General features: G+C 47.8%; 3 protein-coding genes across 12 annotated transcripts in view; 2 read left to right on the forward strand and 1 right to left on the reverse strand.

Annotated features, from left to right (window-relative positions):
• The window catches only part of Clec16a (C-type lectin domain containing 16A), a 205,776-nt gene extending 197,722 nt beyond the window's left edge, over positions 1-8,054 (reverse strand). For 4 of the 6 annotated variants that reach the window (XM_055597725.1, XM_055597723.1, XM_055597722.1 and 1 more), the window contains exon 1: positions 7,795-8,052. In XM_055597725.1, the coding sequence (XP_055453700.1) occupies positions 7,795-7,874 (80 nt within the window). In that variant the 5' untranslated portion in view covers positions 7,875-8,052. Of the gene's footprint in view, positions 1-7,794 lie in introns of all 6 variants that reach the window. The other 2 variants (XR_008719030.1, XM_055597726.1) reach the window with 1 other exon arrangement.
• Positions 8,055-10,628: 2,574 nt separating this feature from the next.
• On the forward strand, positions 10,629-11,307 carry Dexi (Dexi homolog). The gene has a single exon (XM_055597717.1). It carries the CDS (start codon positions 11,020-11,022, stop codon positions 11,305-11,307), a length of 288 nt encoding a protein of 95 aa, XP_055453692.1. The 5' UTR covers positions 10,629-11,019.
• Positions 11,308-11,359: 52 nt separating this feature from the next.
• The window catches only part of Tvp23a (trans-golgi network vesicle protein 23 homolog A), a 141,030-nt gene continuing 128,095 nt past the window's right edge, over positions 11,360-24,294 (forward strand). For 3 of the 5 annotated variants that reach the window (XM_055597709.1, XM_055597711.1, XM_055597710.1), the window contains exons 1-2: positions 11,360-11,438; positions 14,414-14,505. In XM_055597709.1, the coding sequence (XP_055453684.1) occupies positions 14,432-14,505 (74 nt within the window). In that variant the 5' untranslated portion in view covers positions 11,360-11,438; positions 14,414-14,431. Of the gene's footprint in view, positions 11,439-14,413; positions 14,506-19,810; positions 19,864-20,458; positions 20,630-23,103; positions 23,724-24,294 lie in introns of those variants that run through there. The other 2 variants (XM_055597714.1, XM_055597713.1) reach the window with 2 other exon arrangements.

A 24,294-nucleotide genomic window follows, 5' to 3' on the forward strand; every position in this document is an offset into this window, starting at 1 on the left:
CACACACACACACACACACACACACACACACACACACACACACACACGCTGCTAGGATTTCCCTCAACACTGCCCTCAATCCTAGCTAAATTTAGAGAGCTGACATCTTTACAACAGTTGGACATTACTTCACATGTCTTTTATTAGATTTATACCCAGGTAGTTCTTCTTCTTCTTCCTCCTCCTCCTCCGGCCCCCTCCCCCTACTGCTCTCCTCTTGTCTCCAATAAAACTCAGGATGTTGCACACATCAGTCACACACACACCCTGCCAGAGCTACATGGTTTCAGATGCTCCTTGGCATAGTGCAAACGGTATTGTTCAGCATGTCCACATTCCACAAGTCTGCTGCAAAGACACAGACATGCCCACTAGATTTCAAGTGCTAAAGCTCTACGATGGTCACATCTGTACCCTGCCCAGATTTTTGTCTCTTGAGTACCTAGAACACTGCTTTGAGTAATGCTTTAGGAAGAGACCTGCAAAATATGTTTACCTATGAGTAGTTGGGGAAGCTGACTGGATTAATACCTAGAACTTCAATGTTGCATCTTATTCTTGAGCTTTGAGAGAAAAGGTCATTAAAGTACTTTAGTGACACCAAGTCTCATAACTTCCTATTTTGCAATGTAATATGCATGTTAGAGAGATTGAAAACCTTGACAATAGGAAAAGAGAAGTGGAAACTGTCAGTTTCTCTGCTGCCCATGGCTGACTACTATTGTGTCCTTAGAAATTTTCTTCTATTTATATAGGTGGGGTTCATCCTAAGTCCATTTTGTTCCATTTTCCCCCACTTAGTGTAAAATAAAATCATGCTTGCTACTGATGACTGTTTACGAGTATCTAATGAAAAGGATGACCACAGCAATGTCTCTTGCCTTTTCCAGGAGTATTAAGATTACTACTGCATGGATGTTGCAAAGACTTCCTGTGCCAAGCTGAATCCCTAGCTAGATCAGTTTCAGAAGACTAAATCATAACTTTGGGTTTTAACTACAGCAAATAAAGATCACTCTGTTACAAAGATGACGACCACTGCAATGATGCTTTCCTGTTGAACTGTGTATACATTTATATCTTATTCTAAAGCTAAGTAAGTATGCTTGCTATTGCAAGCTCTGTCCACAGCTCTGGAGTTGGCCCTCTAGGTGGGTGAGGAAGGAGCCTGGAGAGCCTACACCATATGGGCGGAGCCATGATCAAAACCGGGCAATTGTATCCCAATCTACTATTTTAAGCAAAAACAAAACCAAAACAAAACAAAACAAAAAAACAGCAATGGCTGGGTCTGTAGCTCAGTTTGTAGGATGCCTGCATACTATGCACGAAGCCTTCGGTTCAATCTCAGCATAACACATAGCCATCCTAGCACACAGCTGCATTTCCAGCACTTGGGAGATGGATTTGGGAAGATCTGAGGTTCAAGGCCATCCTCAGCTACATAAAAAGTTTGAGGCCAGCCGGGAACACACAGGATTTTGTCAAGAAACAAAAAACAAAAACAAGAAAAAGAAGAACAGCTCAAGCAATGAAATAGATAGAAACAATATTTTTATAAGCAATGTATTTGCATGGACTTATAAGGTCCCAGCACAAAACTGAATACATAAAAATCAAAGCAAAACAAAGCAAAACCGCCCACGAGTTACAAACTCCTTCCAATGCTCAGGAAACACCCTGGAAGATGGAGGTGTTATGAAATGCTCTTCTGGTCACCTGCACAAGTTGAACCCAAAAGAAAGGTCAACACTCCAGCAGGTAGTGCTAATTGGATTTAGTAGGTTACAAAGAAAAGGAAAGAACACAAAGGTGGGAGAGGATGTGCTGGGGAGGAGGACAGTGTGGGAGGAGGAACTCGGGAATGAATACACTCAATATGCAATGCATATATGTATGTAATTGCCAGAGAATAAAGATATTCACCAGTGAGAAAAATTTTACAAAAGCACGAAAGCAGTACCAGATGATACGGAAGGGTCTCAGATAAGGAAGCTCATCAGTGCCCAAGAGAAGTCCAGCACACCTGGAATCTCAGTACCAGACTCCACACACTGGCAAGCTTGCAATGCCTAGACTGAAAACCTATAGCCTTCTGCCAGCATGCGACCAGTACACCAGAGGCTCAATACCAAGGACTACAGATGCAAACAAATACACCTCCTCCCCAGACCTCGCTTTCCCAAGAGTCTTATTTCACAAGTCAAACCACAGCAGTTAACAAAAGCCTGTGTTGATGGAAACCAATCTTATGTCTATTTTAGAGAGAGAAACCTGAGGCCCAACTTCTCTCCAGAAGGCAGTTTCTGATGACTTGTGCCGAATGCCTCTGGGAAGTTCCTATTGGAAAAATGTAGAAATTTGTCCACAAGCTGGACTGGAGGTGTACATAGCATGACAGGAGAACTGGAAATCCATCCCTAAACCACACTTGCCTGCAGATTTTGATGTCGTAGGTATGAGAAAGAAGTTGGGGACATTGTCTGTTTGGCCTATTCAGCAGCTGAGATCCCCTTCTGGGCCACTCTAGCTAGCAGAACCAGGAGGTACCCCATATAAGGTGGAACAGACTGGAGGATTAGGGGAAGGTGTTAAACAGTGTACTTCTGGTGAATCACCCCCAAAGACATCAAACCAGGCCAGACAGTATAGCTGGGCCCATGATACAAGGCACTGGTGTAGGCAGGGCCATCTGCCCTAGGAAAGGCCAAAGCTCCTGCACAGGCTCTATTAGAAAAGAATGGCCAGGAGTACCTCTTTGGTTCACCCTGAGACTTGTATTTTCTAACCACTCACAATGTGTCCGGCTAGACACAGTACTGGACAATCCCCAACAGAACAGACTGATTCCTGCCTTCATGAAGCATATGTGCACATGGAAAGGACAAGCAGACATACAGAAACTAAGACAAAGTCTTAGGGCAAAACAACAAGCCTGTGGAACCCTGGCCAACTCCCTGGAGATCTAACTCAAGATCAGAATGAAGCGTAGAGAATCTACAAGATCTGGTAGCTAATCCACTCCCAAAAAGGAACAGGTAGTACATAATAGCATGAGACTCTCACTGGTCAAAGCCCTGGGGAAACTTGCATCGAAGCAGCAGTATTTTAAGGCTAGAGCTAGGTATTTGGATGGGCAGGAGAAAAGGAGGGAAGAGCCAAAGTGGAAAGAGCAAAGGTGCAGAGAGATGGCATGGAAGTATGTGCTGCTTAGTGAGAAAAGGGCCATCACAGTAACAAGCACAGTAACCCACCAAGGCATGGCTGTGGTGTTGAGTGGCTGCCTCCTCCAGGCTGGCCCTCCTTTACCTTCTTCAGCTCTTTACCTTCCTTGATGATACTGTTTGCAATATAAAGTCTAGATTCCCTAGAGTGGTTCATAAGGCCCGGTGGGATCTGACTTTAGTGCCTAGGGTCCTAAACCTCACAGAATGAATAGTTGGCATTTTGTCAGCATGAGCTATTCACCCAATCTTTCAGGAGACTCTCTGAGGTCAGCCTCCTGGGCCTTAGACATTCCCTCCACTCATACTCAGCCCTGCTACCCTACTACTTAGAAATAACTACTCATTTCTTAGATCCTGCAGGTCTGCATTTGGAGAGGTCTGCTCACCAGGAACAGTGATCCAAAGCTCAGTGGGTAAGGGCAGAGTCTGAAGGACTTTGAGACCTAAAAGAATTTAGCCTTTACAAAAGATGCTTGGCTGGCCTGACAACTGAGATCCCCATGCTCTCAGTGCTATCATGGCCAAAGGTACGTATCTCAGGAGCAGATGAGGGGCTGCTGGCCAGCTTTTCTTGGGACAAGCCTGTGGAACCCTGGCCAACTCTCTACAGATGTAACTCAAGATCAAAATGAAGCTTGGAGAATCTACAAGACCTGGTAGCTAATCCCATCAGTAGCAGCATGAGCTCCCATGCTGGCACATGTTTCCAAGCTTTGTGTGAAAAACACTGCTTCTTCAGGGCCATCCTTGCTCTCATTCTCTGTGCCCTAGCAAGAGTGGAGGTGGTCCCACATAAGGCTCCAGGCAGTGAGTGAACAGGCAAGACAAGTGGGCTTGAATGGGCGCAACACATTATCTTGTCTTTAGCTCAGAGATGGCATGAGTCCCCAGGTTGAAAAGAACATACTGGACTTCTGGCAACACTGAGAAAAGGAGATCTTACTACGGAGTGAATAGGACCACGATGCATGGATGAAACTGACAAAACAATTAAAAAGAAAAGGGGCTCTTTATGCCCATTTGGATGGCAAAGCTGATACAATGGTGTCCTGAACCTGTTGAGAATGAGACCAAGAGGAAAAAAGGCAGATTCCTGATAATTACATCTAAGCACATGTGCTCTGCCATGCTGTAGCTAGAACACAACATTCAGTACCAGGAGCTATTCAATAGACGCCACTAATACTTAATGATTCTCTAGCAGGATCTGTCACTTGGACCAATAATTTTGACACCACAAAATGACTAGAATTGAGACAACTGATAGAACCACGGTTCTATCAGTTTGTGGGCTCACAGTCCCCCTTTCCAAATGACATTTCAGTAACAATCAAAGGACTCCATAAGTAGAGGTTCTGCTTGGGGTAGACATCTGTCAGTTAATGGCATAGCCTTGTCTCTAGTGTGGGCAATAAACTACCAATAATGTATCATGAATAACCACCTGACTATTCCATCAGCCCGCAACTAAATGACTGGCCCAACTTGGTAGGTAAATAATTCAGGTACAGTTTTTCACTATTTAGTAAAAGTTAAACGTCATGTAACAGGAAAGTTTCTTTCCAGTTTGTAAGACGGAAGTGCTGTCAAGGAAAGGGTATTTTTAAAACAGGGTTTGAGCATGGTGACATAGCAATGTGTGTCTGTAATCCTAGCACTTAGGACCAAGAGTTTGAGGACAGCCAGAGCAAGACCCTGACTCTTTCCCCCTTATATCTCTGTTCCCACTGCAGAAAGAAAGAATATAAAAACCAACAACCAAAGAGCCCTATTCTCAATTTTCTTAAAACCTTGACTTCTCATTCCAACAACACTGTGCTAGGTCAGAGCAAGAATGTATTAGAGGCCAGCCAAGGTGATGCATGCCTGGAATCCCCCTGACTTAGAGATACTAAGGCAGGAGGACTATGAATTTTAGACCAACCTGGGCTATAGCAAGACCATGGTTTTTGGCTTGGTTTTGTTTTAAAGTATTTGGGACTGTTACTTAATAACTAGAAATGTGATTTATTCTAGTTTGCTTAAGACTTCCTGGTTTTAGCAATGAAAGTCCTATGTCCTGGGAACACCCCCCCCACCTCCAGTGCTGAACAAACTTTAGGTGTTCATCACCCTACATGTCAGATGAAGCCTCTTCCTTCTCACAGTCTTGTTTCCTATAGCTACCAAGACATACCTGGCTCTGCCACAAACCTGACTATGGTGTCCCCAATTTGGCTGTGCCATATGATGACACTTACCCATTTGGGGGTAGTCTGATATAGTGTTGCCTCCTCCAGAAAGCTTCTAAGAAGGGATTCCACAGAGCCCTGGGCCTGCTACAGTCCTTATATTTGACCCACTGCCGAGTCCTGACTCCACTGTGGTCTCCCAGCAGCAGCCAGCAGGCTCCCCCTGTGAACCAGCTGTTCTGTACCCAAGATGCTTACTATCATAGCGAGATAAAGGGCAGCACAAGCACTGGGGTAGGCACTAGCTGTCTGTGGCATCCTTTTCCAAGTCACCTTGGATCTTCTAAGTCCCATGCCAATCAATACCCAAGTCCCTGAGGCTGTGAAAGGGATTAAACAGATCAGCCTGAAGCAAGGCGGGCAAGCTCTTTTTCCTGTGATCTCAACAATGAACCTGAGATGTTCCCAGGATATTGGGAAGGAACCTGAGGCCCCTTACATTCCCAGGTGTGCACTGGTTGGCCAGCAAAGATATCCCATTGGGCATGACATGCAGCCCAGTTAAAAGCTTCCTTATACTGAGAGGTTTTATCCAGAAAGACACTATAACAAAGAAACTAGAGTTGAGACCTGCCTCTGGCAATCTTCAGCTGTTTCACCTTGGGGCAGGTGACTTAAGCTCTCTGAATCTTAGCCCCATGTCTGTATAATAGAAGCAATAAAAGAAAGGTCCTATAACTCATAGGCTTGTGATGACTATAAGAAAACAGGAAATCCTTAGCAAGACAATGTAACACAATAAATAAATGGGAATTTAAAGGGGCTATAGTCCTAAGTTAAGTGAGAGCCGGCAGATGCTTGGGCTGGTAGATGGCCCAGCCCCTCAGAATAACCACCCTCCCCTTCACAGCCACATCTACTCACACATTCCTTAAATCCTTCAGCCACTCATCCACACCCCACTTCTTTTTTGGGCCATCTGCCACCCCACTTAAGATTTCTGATTCACTACCAACCTCCACCCCACCCCATTCTTGCCCTCTAATCTCTTTCCTCTTCTTGGCTTCTCCACCCCAAACCACCCTGCTCTCTACTTTTGGAGATCCACAAACTTTACTAGACGCTTGCCCTGTGACAGAAGCCATTCTGTAACCTTAGGATCAAATGAAAGCCACATCTAATTTTTAGCTCACCAATCCCTTCTAGAGACCCTGTCTTCCATTCTGTTGGTACCCACCATCTTCCCATCCTGTTCTCTCCCTGAAGCCCTCCCTCCTCAAAGGTCTCTATCTTCCACCACTCTCTCTTTGCCACCCTCCTCTAATCCTGAGGCATCAGCTAGATCCTTGAATACAACTGCAAAGAAACCAGGCATCTTGCAAACAAACCAAGCAGCTTCTTATGTCCTGGAAGTATCAGTTTAACAAAAACTGGAAAGAAAGTGAAAATAAACAGAACCATAGAAGACAGGAGGGGTATAATGAATGAAACCAAGAGATAGAAAGGAACTGAGGTGGGCTGGGATGGCTTGGCTATCACTGTCAGCCATTTGCTGTCAATCAATACCAGGCCAACCACTTTGTATGCATGGCATCACCCAATTATTGTACACTTCATAGTTCCCACCTGGTAATGGCAAATTGGAAAGACCGAGAGATAAAATACGACCAAAGTTACAGTCATTAAGTGGCTGGGTCAGGATCTGAACACAGGTCTAACTCCAAAGCTAGCCTCTTCTATGTACTTTCCTGCTTCCCCCAGGACTCTGTAAGCCACCTGTCCTCTCTCAGAGTGCTATGGGTGACTATCCCTTTAGATTTCCTTCTGAAAATACTTTGTTCTTTTAATCACTGTTCCTTTTTAGAGCACTAGTACATGTTCTGCGCGTTTTGTTCATTCTCTTATCCAACCAATCCTAAAAATAACCACAGAAAGTAGTACTGTCACGCTATTCGTTTTACAGCTACGGAAACTGAAGCCTAAATACATATATACTGTTAACTAAATTCAAATTCAGATCTGGCCGATTCCCTGGCATCTGGCCTCTAAACTATGCAGTCCAAGAAGTGCCACCCCAAGAACCTCAGTAGCCACCGTCTGCCTCCCATCAAAACAACTCCAGTCCACAAACCAAAAACTCATCAATGCCCTTACTTTTCAGGTTGGGTGTCTGGAGACTGACAAATCACGCGACTTGTCCAAGGTCACAGGGCCAGGAACGACAGGGTCAGGGCTCGAAACAGTGCCCTGACTCCAAAGCCTTGCGGATAACCACCGCACTACCCTCCCGCGACTCCCTTGTCCTCCTCGCACCTCCGCGCCACGAAAACCAAGCCGGCGTCTGGGCGTCCGTGCCCGGCCCCACGGCCTCCCCTACGCGCGCCCCGCACACTCACTTCAGGTGGTCCAAGGAGTGGATGTTGCGGGAGGACTTGCCGTGGCCCCCGCCCACCCAGCTCCGCGAGCGGCCAAACATGTCCGCAGCCCAGCCCCGTCGCCCGCCTCACGGTTTCATATCCGATCCGCCCAGCGGCCCAGCGTCCGCGACCACATCTCAAGCCCAGCAGGTAGCGGCGGGGGTGGTGGAGAGACTGCCAAGCACCTTCCTCTCTGGCCCACAGCCCCGCACTGACATTCAGCCGGAACCGGCCGTTCGACCGCCGCGCTTTACGGCCGCCACCACAAGGAACTCTGGGAAATACAGTTCTCGAGCGAGGCTCCCGGCGACGAGACTCTGCGAACGGACTACAAGGACAGGCATGACTCACGCGACCGTCGAGAAGAGGCAAGGTAAGAGGAAGGGAGGAGGCGGGTCACTGTCGAGGTGGGCGGGTCATTGTCGAGGTTTGGTGAAGTTGGGGGAAAGAAACTCTGACCATATGGATTGTTAACTTTGTGATTGGGAAAAGGGGAGCGTGTCCTGAAACACCAGCTACTAGAGAAGCTGAGTCAAGAGGTCAGCAAATTGGAGATCACTCTGGGAAACTTGACGAGGTTTAGTTCTCTTAAATTAAAAAAAAAAAAAAAATGTTAAATTTGTGAGTGAGTGCGCGCGCGGAGAGTGCTTGCCTGCTTGTGGAAGTCAGTGTACAACTTTTGAAAGTAGGTTCTCGCCTTCCATCGTTTGGGTTCTGGGAGTTGAATTCAGGTCTTCAGTCTTGCCAGCAAGCATCTTTTAACAGACGAGTCATTTTGATGGCCCTAACTCTTTAAAATTTTTAAAGGGTGGGCATGTGGCTTCAATATCAAAATATTAAAAATTTAATAAAAATACATTAAGTGGTGCATATTATATGTCACTATCCTAAGTGATTTGCTATTTAATTCTCCCAATCCTATGAAGTAGATGCTGTTATTAACCTTATTTTACAATCTGGAAACTAAGTCATGGAGAAGTCAGGCACTTAACATGTGGCAGAGGCAGGGTTCAAGCCCATCTGCTTCTGTCAACAAAACAAATCAGTGACATTCTTGTTTGTCCTTAAAACTTTTTTCTTTTGCACTTCAGCCTTAAAACATCTTGGAAATATGCAAGCAGTAATGTACTAAGCCTAACCACGATGTATTTTCAGAGGTTTCCTCTGGTCTTCATCCAAAATCCGTGCTATTTCCAAACTAACACATTAAGAAAGAAAGGAAACTCCACACTTTCTGAATGAGTTTACACATACCTGAATTCCCTTCTCAGATTGGAAGTGGGACCTCTGTGGAAAGCAAAACTTTGTGGCTCAGAACCTACTCGTTTATTTGTACATCTCATAGCTGTTGAAGTACTGTGGCAACCCATTAACTGTCCTAAAAAAGAACTGAGTCAGGGACCAATGTTCTCTACAGTGCCCAGGACAAGACTTGGCACATGGTAGGTTTTAAAATAAATAGTGATAGAGTGAATAAATGATGGTTTGCACTGCTTTCAAGAATTTTAAAGCTAGGCACAGTGGCACACGCCTTTAATCCCAGCACTCAGGAAGGCAGAGACGGGGGGGGGGGGGAATGCTGTAAGTTCGAAGTCAGCCTGGTCTTCAAAGTGAGTCCAGGACAGCCAAGGCTACACAGAGAAACCCTGTCTCACAAAATGAAGAGAAAAAAAAAATAAGAGAAATGGAGGCCAGTGTCAGGTTAACGGTTTCCCCTATAATTGAGCTAAAGAGACAATAAAAGTCATGAAAGAAGAACACGTTTCATCCTCCAAAGAAAATGACCCAGGATCAACAGTTTTGAAAATCCATTTCTCTGGGATTTGGTTCCTCATCTGTGAAGAGGGAACATACTACATTGCCTTGTCCAGCTCTTATGAAGCTAAGTGTGAACTTAGGATAAAGGCCTATTAAGAGCTGAGGATACTTTGGGCATGATGGCAGAGACCTTAATCCAAGCACTCAGGAAACAGTGGCAGGTGGAACTCTGTGTATTCCAGGCCAGCCTGGTCTATAGCAAGTTTCAGGCCAGCCAGAAGCTACATAGTGAGCCCCTGTTTTGTTTTGTTTTGTTTTTTTGTTTGTTTGTTTGTTTTTTTTGGGGGGTGTTGTTGTTGTTTCAAGAACTGAGACTGTAGCTCAGTGGTAGAGCTACATCTTGTGTTTTGATCCCCAGCTGTTTAAACCGATGGAAGGCACTTTTGGCAAACTCATCTTCCTAAGGAAGCACAGGGGTTCCTCTGTCTGTGACAGAGAAATCTGAGCAGATATTTTCAACTACCTAGCATTATTAGTATTTTTTAAGCATGGACTACAAAGTAAAAAGAAACAATAAGCAATCTTACTGGCGTAAGATTTGACCCGCCTGTGGCGCTCTCCATCCAGGGGTCATGGACCCCCTATAATGGAGATCTTCAGGCAGCTGTCAAAGACACTCATTGTCTTTGATTTTTTTTTTCTTTCCCTGTCGTGGGGGGAAAAAAAGAAAAAAGAAAAGCGCTTTGGAAATAGCTAATATTTTCAGTGGAACTGCCGACACCACTTCTCCACTTGGCTTCATTTAAAATGGGGGAACCAAGTTCCAAAGAGGTGAGGCACCATACCTGATAAATTCTACGTGCAGAGGTTAGGGAGCGCCTACTGCCCAAGAGCAATCTAGAGACTGGGGAGCACTTCCAATGGAGCAAAGGGGTATCGGCCCCCCCACGACAGCTCGAGCCAATGAGCGTGGAGCATTGAGCTAACCAATGAACGCTGGAGAGCATGCGACTGGCCAATGAGCGCAGAGCCTCTGGGTAGGCGGTGCTGGGAAGCAGCAGAGCGACGCAGCGGCCGCAGAGATGGGCAGTGAGCCTGCGGGGGCGCCTCGGGGAGACCGCAGCGGGGACCCAGCCTTGACTCTCAGCTGCGGCGGGGGCGCGTGAGCGCGGCGCACCGAGCGAGCTGCTGGCCACTGCTAGGGGTGCCCTGAGGGGCTAGCGGCCCGTGTGGCCCGCATCCAGAAGCCTGGACTCTGTGACCCGGTCCTGAACATCTCGGGGGTCAAAGCGCATCTTTGGAGGCCGCCCGGGGCCCTGCGCTGCGCTCACCGAGCCCCGGGTCGCTCCCTGAATGGCCGAGCTGGCCCCTCGCCGGCCGCCTGGGCGCCGCAGCGGCTGAGGTCGCTGGGATAGCCCGGTCGCCGCCCCCACCGCCGGCCCCTGCATGCCCGGCGCCCGCGTCGCAGCCCACCTGGACGCTCTGGGTCCCCTAGTCTCCTACGGGCAGCCTCCGCTGCTGCCCTCTATGTTCTACGTGGGCCTGTTCTTCGTCAATGTGCTGATACTCTACTACGCCTTCCTCATGGAATACATCGTTCTCAACGTGGGCCTCGTCTTCCTGCCCGAGGACTTGGACCAGGCGCTGGTGGACCTCGGCGTACTCTCCGACCCAGGCTCTGGTCTTTATGATGCCGATTCGGAGCTCGACGTCTTCGATGGATATTTGGAGTAAGGTCTTGATTACTGTTCCCTACTTGCCCTCCACCATCTGCATCTCTTGGCCTGGACCAGCTGCCCGTATCATGCCACTGCCATTGGTTGGGGGCACTATCTGGACCGAGATGGGACCCCAGGAAGAGGCCCGTAAGTGCCCTTGAGATGAGGGTTATGGCGGGGGAGGGAGAAGGCGGTGTCCGCAGAGCAGACTAACATCCTTCCTCCAAGCCTCTGATTTCGCTGGCCACCTCTGGGTCTAACTCGAATGCTAGGAATACTAGTTACTAGAGAGATTCCTCCAAGGAAGGGGACCCAGGGTCTACATTAACATTTAGTGCGGTCATGCAGTTTACCCCATGACATGTGCAAAAAGCTTTGTACCCAAAACCTTTTGAGGTGGAGCTGTCAGCTCCTCCCCCAAGTCTCAGCCTGTCTTGTTGGTGACCTTGGGGGTTTGGGGAATGCTTATTTGTCCTGGAAGGATAGGCTGGTGTCTTAAGAGGCACTGGTCACTTTTGTTCCGCCGCCTCTTGAGGGACTAGTTAAACTCAGGGGCTTCAGGCCAAGGCTGTGAGAGTGGAAAGCTTCAGCAAACAGCGCCGCACTTCCTTTTGGCAGTGCGTCCACTGCTGTATCTGGAGTCAGGTTTCAGGGATCCTGGGTTGTTAGCAGCGCAGCTCAGATCCGCATTGACTATCAGTTTCTTAGGCTGCCGCTATGGAGTAAGCAGGCAGTTTTGGGCTGGAGCTGGCTTTGCCTGCAGTATTTCCAAGGCCTGCTAGGGTCAGCTTAAGGGACCACAGATGGTTGCACCTACCTTGGGGCTTTTACCAAGAAGCTTTGTTATTTGCTAGAGTAGGAAAATGTGAGTCAAGGGAGGAGTGGGTAAAGTATCCCAACAAGGAAAAGGGGGCAGCTGGGCTGTGTAAGAGAGAACATTTGTGCCAGGCAAGCTGTTGGGTCCAGTAAGGTGTCATGGGGCAGGCAGAGCCCTATAGCTGGGTAATGCTGGAACTTGGCGGGGCATAGAGTCAGAGTGTTAATGAAGGGGCATATGGAACTGGTGGGCAGGGGCTCCTTTTAGATAACAGATACTAATGTCACCCCAAGGAGGCTGTTAGCCCTCCTCTCCTGTGTTACCTGATTGCCAATATTGCCATAAGAGGGTGTCTTTGTTTTGGATACTGTGTCAGACTACCATGGCTCAAACAGCAAACATTTCATTCTCATAGTTTTCCAAAAGGCACTACATCAGAGGGACCCACTCTCATGACCTAATCACCCCTAACACCACCACAGCAGGGACAGGACTTCGGTCCACCTTTGTGACCAAACCACTTCTAACACCATCAGTGCAGGAAAAGGCTTTCCACGGTGGAATGGGAACACATTGTCTGTTGTAGAAATAATTTTCACTAAGAGGGAGATACTTGGAGACAAAGCAAGATATCTTTGAAGAACTCTTTAGTAAGTTTAGTGATATCATCACAGGAGCCAAGTGCAAGGAAGGGCATGTGTCAGATGCTCTGCATTCCTGCCACCCCGACATCCATTCTTTCATTGAACAAATGACTATTTGTTGAGTACTTGGTGAGCAAAGACAGATGGAAGCTGGCACACAGGCCCTTCTTGAGGAACACAAGTGGGCACCCAGAAACCCAGTGAGGAGTTTAGGGGCTCTGCTGCTGTGCTCACTTCTGTTTGTACAGTGCCTGGCCCCTGGCTGATGCTCTATGCTGAGTGATGCTCTATGCTCTATGAGAGGTGAACAGGGACGGGCTGCTTTAATTAGAGGGTCAGAGAAGGCCTCTGTAAAGGATGACAAATATGAGCTGAGGCCAGAGTTGATAGAAGGAGCCAGACAGAGTGCTCTGGAGCAAAGCAGTCTGGGCAGAGGGGACTCCTGTCACACCTTGAGACAGGACAGGCATGATTTAGTCAGCAGCTAAAAGGAAGCTGGAGACATAGTAGTGTAAAAGAGGTCAGTGGTGGGCTGTAGATGGCATGGCCAAGAGCAGGTAACATCCAGTGAAGGTTCTAGGCAGGGTATCACACAGTCCAGCTTATGTTCTTTAAAGATGACTGGTAGCTGTGAACAGAATGGGCTAAGGGGCCCAGTGTAAAAGCAAGGAGGCTGGTGAGGAGGCTGTTAGCTGTCCATCCAGAGGTGACAGGGGATTGGACAAGACCAGGTTAGTGACAATGGGGAAGACAGAGATAGAATCTCTGGGATCCATTCAAAACCTGAGTGGAGACCATGTATCACTGCTGGTTCTAGGCCTGCTGTGTGTCCACTCACGTAGTCATTCAATGCACACTGGCCCTTCTTTTTCTCACATAGGCTAGGCTAGGCCCCTGCGATCCCAAGCTAAATCTCTGTCCCTGAGCCAAATAGACTCTCAAACAGTATAACTTGGTGAAAATGTCTTATTTTATCTTCTTACTTACCATATCAACAGAAACTCTCCTGCTTCCAACTAAAAACATTGGCATATTCTAAGCTAAAAACCAAAGTTTGACATACTTTGCGGCAAATGCTGCTTGAGCAGAAACATCAAGAAGCATTTCTCAGGACACTCTTGCCTGACCCTGGGGGTAGGGAAGATGAGGAATATAGAAAATCCCCTTAACGAAGCCCATAGACTGCACTACCCCCAATCCAAACTAGAAGACTTGGTCCCAGGGCCAGAAAGGCCAGGACAAGAGGATTCAGAATGGATGACCAGCAGCAACCTGGAGTGACGTGACTCATCCTTGCCTCCTGGCCTCTTTCCTTACACAGAAGAGTCCCGGGCCAGGCATGCTTGTTCCCACTCATGCTTACATACACCTGTGTTCTAACAAGCTGGACTAAAAAGCACTAACAAAGGGCACGCACACAGGACATACTAGGCAGTGGGGGCTAGAGTGAATCTCAGCAAGAAAAAGAATGTCTACTGTTGTTCCATGAGTCCCTCACCTCTGGTATCTACCCACATAATTCAGCTTCTTACAGATTTACTGAATCTATTTGAAGAGTTGATGTAGAGCCAAGGTTGACTCTAAATTCAGATTGCAGGCCTAGCTACAGTTTGCGGATTGCTGTTTCACTCCACCCATTATTGGCCTCTTTTATAAAACAGGGGTAATGAAAACCTACCATGTTGAGAGGACGAAGAGTTGGACCTCCCTGCATAGTAACTGGCTCATGCACATCAGCCACTGCTATAAACAGGTAGGTGCAATCTGGAACCAACTGCCCTCACCTGGCTTGTGCATGATATTCATGGCTCATGACTAACAAAAGGATCAGGTCCATGAGCTCAGGGAACATGCCCATTGGCACACACATACACACACACATTTTCTCATGCACATAGTCCCCAGGGCACTGGTTCTAGAGCTCTGAAGAGTGGCAACTGCAAATTCTAAAGCATTCAGTGTGGCCCAGTGGGGTAGGAGGTTGGAGCTACTTGCTTGCTGGGAAAGAGGACTGAGTGCATGGCCTGAGAGCCTGAGGTGTGCCTTAGGGGTGGGATGGGGATTGCTGACAGCTAATCTGTTAGGTTAGAGGCACTTTAGCCTGGTTGATTACTTCAGAGTCCTCACAGGTGGCAGGTACCTACTGGACTTCCCTTGGCACATGAGGTTCTATGGAAGAGGCACTGTCTCTGGCCTGGGAATAATAGTGATGCCACCAGAGTCTGTGTAGCCTGGAACAGTGGGGCTGTAGAATAAGGGTGACCAATTCCTTGATCTGGCTTACTATCAGCCTCAGGTGGCTTCTCTGGGGACTGCAACTGCTTTCTCAGCCTTCCTTGCCTAGCTGTACCCTGTACTATCAACAGAATATTCAGCTGCACATGCCAGTGCCCAACTGGGATGCCCACTAGGACACTCCTTCCATGGGGATACCCATACACTCAGATGCCAGCTGTGGGAGACTCACAGGTAGCCTGTGTAGCTCTGTCAGGGCAAGGGAAGAAGCAGGACAACAGGAAGGAGGCTAAGGCTGTTGGATCTAGAGGTGTGGATCTAGGCAAGAGGCACGAGAGCTGTGGGCAGGCAGGTGTGTGCCCTTGTCTAACATGAGACGCTCAGAAGGTCACAGGGCTTTAGCAGTCCTGGCCATCCCTTTGGGAGGAAAGGTCTCCAGGCCAGCTGATATGCCAGTGGCCTCATGCCCTTGGCTCTGAGTTAACACAGACTGGACATTCCAGCCAGAAAAGCAGAGCCTACGTATCACATTTTTCTCCCAGCCCTAAACGAAGAATGGGAAGGCTTCTGTCAGATCATAGTACCTGCTGCCTCCATCCTGGAACTTTTGAAAGTACCAGCTGCATTTAGGAAATGAAGATCACATTGAAAGAGACACAGATGGGCTTTTTCTTTTCTTTTTTTTCTTTTTTTTGAGACAAGGTCTCACTATGTAACTCCAACTAGCCTTAAACTTCTTGCTCTTGCCTCCTGACTACTGGAATAACCTAGCCTTGCAAGTAAAGAGACTGAAGACCAGAAAGTGAGAGGCCCAGAGAACAAGGCCAAATGTCTTCTGCATAGCACAGAAGCCACCAGGATGCAGAAGAACCTTTCATGAGGGTCTGTCTCCTGAGCCCTGCCTCTAGCACTAACTCATGGCTTCCCCAGTCTGTCTCATCTGCATGCTTTCTTCTGTTATCCTGAATTTCTAAAAAAAAAAAAAAAAATTTAGAATTCCACACTGTCAGCAAAGTTGCAGGAAAAGCACCAACTCCTGAGCTCTTTTCACCAGCATTCTGTTCATGTGCTCAGTCGAGCCCACATTCTTCTCTGTGCATAGATTTGCATGTATATGAACACACATGCATGTTGGACAGCCATGTTCTGAAACCATTTGAGAGTGCATTGCAGAAATGATGTTCTTTTTGTTCCTGAATATTTTGGTTTATATTTTCCTAAAACAAAGTTATACTTGGTATCTGTAGTGCCCTTGTCAAAGCCAAAAAAACACTGGTTTGGTGATGGGTTCTTCTGTAACCAAGACTGGCTTAGAACCCCTGATCCTCCTGCTCTACCTCCCAGGAATTGGAATTACAGTTGGGTAATTCCACCGCACCTGGCCGAAATCAGCAGCTGGGGCGGAGAAATGACCCTGTGAATACTCTGATCTCCGGCTTTATTCGCATCACATTATATGCCCCATGAATATTATTTAATGATAAAAATGCAAGTTTTGGGGTTGCTACTTTCTTTATTCTGGATTGACTGCTGAGTATGTATGTCTTGGTACAATGCTGGCAATTTGCAAGAGGCTAGCTAGTCTGCCACTTGTGGACTGTCTCTGCCGGGGTTTGTCAAGTGTCTGTCTGGGTTCAGGGTTCCATTCAGGTGATGTAATCCTGGCAGAAAGACAGACCGAAGAAAAGAGTGTCCTCAGTACAGCGTTTTGAGAGCCACCCATCACCTACCATTGCTGGGTCCTGTTAACTGCAGTGATATGAGCTAGGTCTCTCCACTGTTGAGTTACTACTTTTTCCTTTTATAATTTAAGATGAATGATACCAGTTTTAATGCTTCATTTGTAAAAATAAAAAATAAAAAGATAGGCACACCTTTAATTCCAGTACTTAGGAGGCAGAGGCAGGTAGATCCCTGGCTCAAGGCTAGCCTGGTCTATAGAGTGAGTTCCAGGTCAACCAAGACTGTCTCAAAAAACAAACAAACAAAACAGTAACAGTAACAGAAACAGAAACTAACTAACTAACTAACTAACTAACTAACTAACTAACTAACTATCTATCTAAAACAACAACAACAGCAACAAAAGAGTCTCCTTTTTTATGTGGGCTTGTTTGTTCTTGAGGCAGGTAATTCAGGATGGCCTTGTATTTACTATTTAGCTTGTACTCACTATTTAGACTTCTTGCTGCTTCCGCTTCCCAAATTCGGGAGTTATAGTCATGGGTCACTACACCTGCTTTATTCTTATAGATGTGTAACACAATTCCCAAATTAGGGGAAGCAGGGGTGGGGCTGGGGGATGACATGGGGTTTCATGGATACTAGAAACGCACTCTGCCACCTGAAATACAGCCCCAGGCCCACCTTATTTTACTTTTTTTAGGTGTTTTTAAGGATCCAGCCTCACACATCCTAAACACACACCCTACTACTGAGGTGCACCCCCAAACTGCCTGGATCTATTTTTAAATGAATGCTATATCACCATGAGAAGGAAACCAGCCTTTCCTGGCATAGTTGAAAGTGAGTGCCAAGTAGGAAAGCCAGCTAATGGTTAAGGCCGGGACCTGCTTTATGTGTTGAACTGGTACTGCTAGATAAAGGTTCCTGGCACCAAACTGGAACATTCTCTGAGAAAGAATAAGGCTTGACTGAGAGCTGCAGAACAAGCTGTATGTTTGCTATGGAGGTGTGATGGTTCCAGCCTGCTCACACGACCCTTAAAAATTGTTTCCTATAGTTTTTGCAGTCACACATATTTGAGGTTTAAGCCTCCATTCTATCAAAGTCTTAGATAAGTGACATAACCTCTCCCATGCCTCAGTTTTCTCCTCTTTAAGATGGGAATAATGGCACCTGTCTAGGGGCTTGCAGTGATGTAGTGGGTTGGTGACTGATGTATAATTGATATGTGCAGCACCACATGATATATTAGACCAAGGGGACCCCTAGCCACAGGCACCTTCCCCTTCCTGGGATTCCTTGCTCTTCTGGGGTAGTAACCAGTAAAGAGCATCATTGTGGACTGCCCGGGGAACAGCCTGGGGTGGTGATGCTTGGTACCCACTGAATGTCAGCTGAGGCTGATAACCTTGCAGCTGTCATCCCAGGTGCCAAAAAGAAGGCCTTCTTCCCAGCTTCCTGCCCAGCAGTAACCTGGCTGGAAGCTTAAAACTAGGTGCCTCTCCCACATAGCTTCCCCTGAGCGTCACCTTGTGATGTTGACTGGGAAGGTCTCATTAGAGAGTGAGGGAAACTGAGGTTTGGGGCAGTTTGGTGACTCACCTTAGATGCCCAACAATGAGATAGCATAGCAGCATTGGCCCTCAAGCCATTCTCAATTGCCCAGAGTTTCTGAAGTGCAGTGCTGGGCTGGAGGAATCCCTGGCAGGTACCAGAGGAGTCAGGTTCATGGTGCCCTGACTTTCCTGCTCTTTTCTTTCTCAGGCTCCAGGCATGAAGACAGACAGTGGATTCCACTGTCTCTTTAGCGTTATCCCATGATCTTTTTTAGGACAAGTGCTTTTCTTTTTTTTCATAGTTATGACATTTCCTTTGAGACTTCTAGTTATGGTGGCACATGCTAATAAACCCAGCACACAGGAACCGAGGCAAGATCATGAATTTGAGGCCTGCCTATAGTTATAGTAAGACCCTACCTCAAAACAATAATAAAAATACTCTTGGCTTGGGCCAGGTCAAGTGCCTAACACCTCTAATTTCAGCACCACGGAGGCTGAGGCATCAGAGTTCTAGTCCAGCCTGTGTAGTCCAGGCTACACACTGAAGTTGTCTCAGAGAGAAAAACAAAACAAAACAAAACAAAACTACATTGTTAGGGTTTGTGAGATGGCTCAGCAGGTAAAGATACTTGCTTCCAAACCTAGTGACATGAATTAGAATCCCAGCTCATACACAGAAGAAGGAGAGACCAGACTCATGAAAGTTGTCCTCTGCCCTCCATACTTGTGCCATGGCAGGTAGATGAAATCCATTTTGGACCTCCATTAGTTCCTCAGGGCATTTCATTACTGTACTTGAATATTGTAGGATGCACAATACTCTAGCTAGGGAATGCTCAGCCTGTCTAAATAAGTAATGTCTAGGTGGTATATGACAAGCCTTGGGAACTGTTGGGCAGGCAAATGCAGAGGAGTCAGGGACAGCTGCAGACACACTGTAGATGGCCCATCGTGATGGGCATTCATAGCCAATGTGGGGTTAGAATCCAGGCCCTAGAAGCCGGCTCTCATCCAGGACTGGCCCATGTGGAGACAGGAAGCTTCTCTTCTGTCCTTGAAGCTGCCGGGGAGGTGGCCAGATTGCTGCCACACCCTTGGCCATGAGCCAGGTGGCCTCCTGCTGCAATCTGCCTCCAGCACAGAGATGCCGAATGTCTGCAGAGCTGGGCAAGCCATGCATTTTGGGTATGTGGAGAAAGTGAGGTTTGCTGTAGGTCTCTAGAAGGCTGTCTGTAAGAGAGGTGCTAAGTCCATTGCCCCCAAAATGCCATTTCTGCTTTCTGCCTACCACCTCAACCCTTAGATTTTATATTTTGTGTGTGCAGGGGTGGGCATGTGCAGGCCATGGTGCACACGTGGAAGTCAGAGAAAAACTTGTACAAGTTGGTCTTTTCCTTCTACCATGTGAATCCTGGGATCAAACTCAGGAAGTCAGGCTTGGCAGCAAGCACCTTTATCAGCTAAGCCATATTGCTGGCCCCTGAATTATTTCTTATATAGTTGTTTTCTTTAAGTCGACTTTCTAAAAGATTTATTTTTGTTATGTGAATGTTCCTGTGTGAGTCCATGTGCATGTAGGAGACCACAGAAGTCAGAAGAAGACATTGGATTGTCTGGAACTGGAGTCATAGGTAATTCTGAACCACCATGTGGGTGCTGGGAACAGAACCTGGGTCCCCTGCAAGAGCAGCAAGTGCTCTTAACCACTGAGCCACTCTCCAGTCCTTAAATTGGCCACTTGTTTGTTTGATTTAGAGACAGGGTTTCTCTGTGTAACAGCCCTGGCTATCCTGGAACTCACTCTGTAGGGCAGGCTACCCTCACAGAGATCCACCTGCTTCTGCCTCTGGAGTGCTGGGATTAAAGGCATGCACCACCACCATCACCACCACCCAGTCTCCTAAACTGATTTTTAAGAGTAAACAAGAAAAAAAATGTTTTGAAAGGAGAGGAACTGATGTGGGCAGGCACCTGACATCATTGGCTATAACTAAGAGCCTCAGCAAATGGCCTGGAGATCAGCGGCACCCACTGAAACCTAGGGCAAGGTGTGGGCACAGGGACAGAACTGGGACAGCAGGCTCAGTCAGACCCGCAGCTGCTGGGACTATGTGTAGTCACAAGGACTGGAAGTGAGGCTTCCTGGTGGTTCCTACTGCCCAAGCCCCGAGCTGGGGCAGCCCTGCAGTAGACAGCAGTGAATCTCCGTAAATTATTCTGTTGCAGGCCTCTGAATGTGCTGAATGTGAAGGCTTTCAAGACTACATGTCTCCCCCAGGGTTCCTTGGAAGGAAGAGCAGCCACAAGTGGGCTCTGGTGTGATGGGACAGGAATCTCAGAAAGCCTTTCTGGAAGGCCCAGTGTAGCCAGAGCCCCTGCTTCCCACAGATTCTATGGGTAGGTGGGGAGGGGGCAGAAGGGTGGAGGGGCCTGTCCATGGGGGTCAGCAGGAACCACAGAAGCTATGGTAGAGTGTGTTCTCATCTGGCCTTTGGCAGATGAGTCTACTGAAGTTGGGAGAAACTTTAGTGTATTCCCCCCCCCCCCCCCCCCCCCCCCGGTTCAGAACTACAGTGAACAGCTGTGCCTAGTCTCCAGGGGTGACCTTCCTGTGCAGCACAGCCCTATGTGGACCTCCATCCATGCTCACAGCCTCACCCCATCTTTGGGAGGATTGCTCTAAAGCTAAAGTTGTTCACATTGGCACAGTGCCTGGCACCTGTCCTCTAACTTGGGGCCCAGCATCTAAAACGCTGGTGTGAAAAATCTGAACAGGAGTTGGTGGTATAAGCACCTGTTTTGTTTGTGGAAACAGGCTCATACTAGATGGTCCAGCCTGCCCTCAAACTCACAGTGTCCTTACCCTGTAGTCCAGGCTGGCCTCTAACCTGCCATTCTCTGGTCTGGGCTTTCTAGTGCTGGAATCACAGGGCCGGGGCACCACAGCAGGGCAGATTTCAATACTGAGCTGAGCATCTTTCAATGAGTCTCTTGAGCTTTCTGGGCCTTGATGTCTGATAGATATAACAACATCAGCTATGGGCTGGTAAGGAGGGTAGAGATACCCAGGAGCCTACATGCTTATTTAGTAGGGGAGCTCAGGAACTCCACGTGGAGAGTGGGAAGTAAGGCCAGCAGTGTGTACCGCGTGAGCACTAAGCAGGCTACCACTGTGGTGTGGGGCCCAGTCCTATTCAGAAACCTCGGGAGCCAAAGTGGGTGTAGGAGATACCTCAATGTCACCCCAGGTATAGGTGATGGGGCTAGGGTATCGGTACACTACCTTCGTGGCAGTCCCTGGTGGGAAGCAGCTTGCTCTCGAAGGCATTAGCTCTCCTGTTCTTGCAGCTGCTGAGGGCAAAGCAGACTCTGGAAGCAGGATGAAAATCTTAGGATGAGGGCACCCAGGGCTGGGGAAGATAGGTGGAAGGAAGGGACAAGTCACCTAATAGGAGCTCTGGGTGTGGTGGCCACTCACCAGTGCAATGCCAGCTCTGCCTGTCCTGCTTTTGTAACTGTAAGCAACTCTGAGCCTTTGTTTTGTAATCTATAAAATGGGGAGAGGCATAGTTTCTGGTGAAAATGGTTACCTTTGCTTAGTGGCTAGAGGTGCTACCAGGGGCCAGGGCTACTGCTCAGTATGTGGTGCCTGTGATAGCCCACACAGCCCTGAATGTTATTCAGCAGGACACACTGCATGTTTCACATACACTGCTCATTGCATCTTCTGATGCTCAGTGGTGTTTGTAGAGGGAAGAGTCTGAGAGGACTAACGGGAAGGGGACCTGGACACCTCACTGTTGCAGAGATACTGATGACAGATAAATATGGGATTGAGGGAACTGGAGGATAGAACAGGCCACAGGGCCAGGACTTCCAAATGATGCTGTGTCATGGGAAGAGGAGACAAGTGGGGACACAGTTGACTAGCTGCCTTCCTGTAAGCACAGTGCCTTATGGGTGAGATGGAAGGCACTGCCCACTCCCTAGAGATTGCTCAGCTGCCTCCTCTTGACCTCCCTTGTGGCTGAGAGCCTTCTCCCAACCCCAGCATCTCTTTCCCATCCTGATCACCTGTGGACAGCCCTACTCTCCCTTGGAAAGCTACCATGGTTCTTCAGACTCTCAGAAGTGAAGCAAGTTCACTCATAAGAACTTGGAACAGAAGTAGCAGGGAGCTAGGAAGGTAGCTCCATTGGTGGAATACTTGCTCAGCGTGTATTCAGCTAGACCCTAGGTTCCATCCCCGGGACCACCTAAGGTCCACCACTTGGGAGGTGCAGGCAGAGGAATCAGAAGTTCAAAGCTGTCCTGGGCTACCTACAAGAGAGCCTGCCTCAACAACAAAAGCCAGTGGGAATGATAGGAGATAGGGTGGAGAGGAGGTGCTTAGTAGGTTAATGACTGCTGGGGGAGGGGGTCATCTTCCTCAATGCTAAGTAGCTGCTAATCAGTTGCTATGTTCCTGTAAATAATTCCTCAACTGTGCTCATGCAGGCAACCCCAGTTAAACTTGATGGGTCATAAAAAAAAATAAATTAATTAAAAAAAAAAAAAAGGATATTAAAGTAGGAGGCAAAAGGAACAGAGAGTCCGGAGGGAGGACGGAAGATGAAAGAGAAGGGAGAAAAATATCCTAGTACATTATATACACATATGAACTTGTTAAAGAATTAAAAAATATTTTTAAAAGGACGGAAGAAAGAGAGGAGCAAAAACATCTCCAGCCTGAGCTTGGGGCTTCTGGAGATTCCTAGAACTTAAGGATGGGAGCAAGGCTTCCTTGCCTCACCTGAGCTACAGGGAGGCACCCCCAGGCCTATGCTGCCATGGCCCTGCCCTTTGACGACTGTCCTTTGTCTTCTTGTTAGGCCTGCTTGTGCCAACAGCTGGGTTCTTGCCCCAACTCAGGAATCTGCCAGGAGAGGTGGGGACTCAGTGCCAAGATGGGAGAGTTGCCAGGACCTACAGGAAGGAGAAGGCCTCCAAAGACCTCACCCATCACCCAGTCCTCAGTTGTCCTGCATCTGGCTTGTGACTCTCCACCGTTGCCATGGATGTTTACAGAGGTTACCTCTCTGCACTTCACCCACAACTGCACCCGCCTCCCCCATTTTACCTCCGGAAAGGACGTGGAGAGCCGAAGTAAGATGCAAGTAGACTCATACTTAGGCTGGCCCCTCCAACATGGTTTGATGCTGGTTGAGCCTTAGGCCTGGGGAGACTTCAGACCCAAGACTGCTAATCACAGTGTCAGGAAGTCACTCTGAAAAGGGATGCATCAAGTCCCAGGGCAGGATTTAACCTCTCCAGGTTTACAGAACTGAGATGCCGCACTGGGGAAGGTCATTCTGTCTCTGGTAGAAATCTATTTTTGGAAGTGTGAGTGGTGTGGAAAGTGTGAGTGGTGTAGATACTTGATTTCCATAAACCTGTAAAAGCAATACTTAGAGGCTGACTTATTTCATTAAAAAAATGTAAGCAACTGCAATCCCTCTCGTCCTTGTCTGGTTGCTGGATTTTGTCTGCTTTGAATTTGGGAGAAGGGGCACTGTGGTTGACAGTTTACAGATCAGTCAGATGGCCCAGTCTGGAGGTGCAGCAGGGCCTGGGGAACTCACACAGGAAAGGCTGCCTCCTCCCACCTTCTGAAAGCCCAAGTTATGGTGGGAAGAGCTAGGGAGCCCTGGGGAGCTTGGACCTGAGTCCCACAGAGGTGGCTGTGCAGTGTTCCCCACACAGAGCGTCTGATGAAGAATGAGGTGGGGGACTGAGCGCACGCCTTTAATCCCAGCTCTCAGAAAGCAGAGGCAGGCAGATCTTTGTGACTTCAGGTCTAACCAAGTCTAAAAAGTGGATTCCAAGCTAGGCAGGGCTACATAGACCTTACCTTTAAAAAGTTACGAATGGAAGAGACTGGGGATGTAATGCATTTGATAGAATGTTTACCTGGCCTGCACTGAGCTCTGGCACCCTGAAAAATGAGCATAGTGGGATGTGTCCATAATCTCAGCCTTCTGGAGGCAGAGACAAAAGAATCCGAAGTTCAAAGGTGAAAGCAA

The sequence above is a fragment of the Psammomys obesus genome, unplaced genomic scaffold, assembly GCF_907164565.1.
Source record: "Psammomys obesus unplaced genomic scaffold, mPsaObe1.curated_primary_1811, whole genome shotgun sequence".
NCBI classification, from domain to species: domain Eukaryota; kingdom Metazoa; phylum Chordata; class Mammalia; order Rodentia; family Muridae; genus Psammomys; species Psammomys obesus.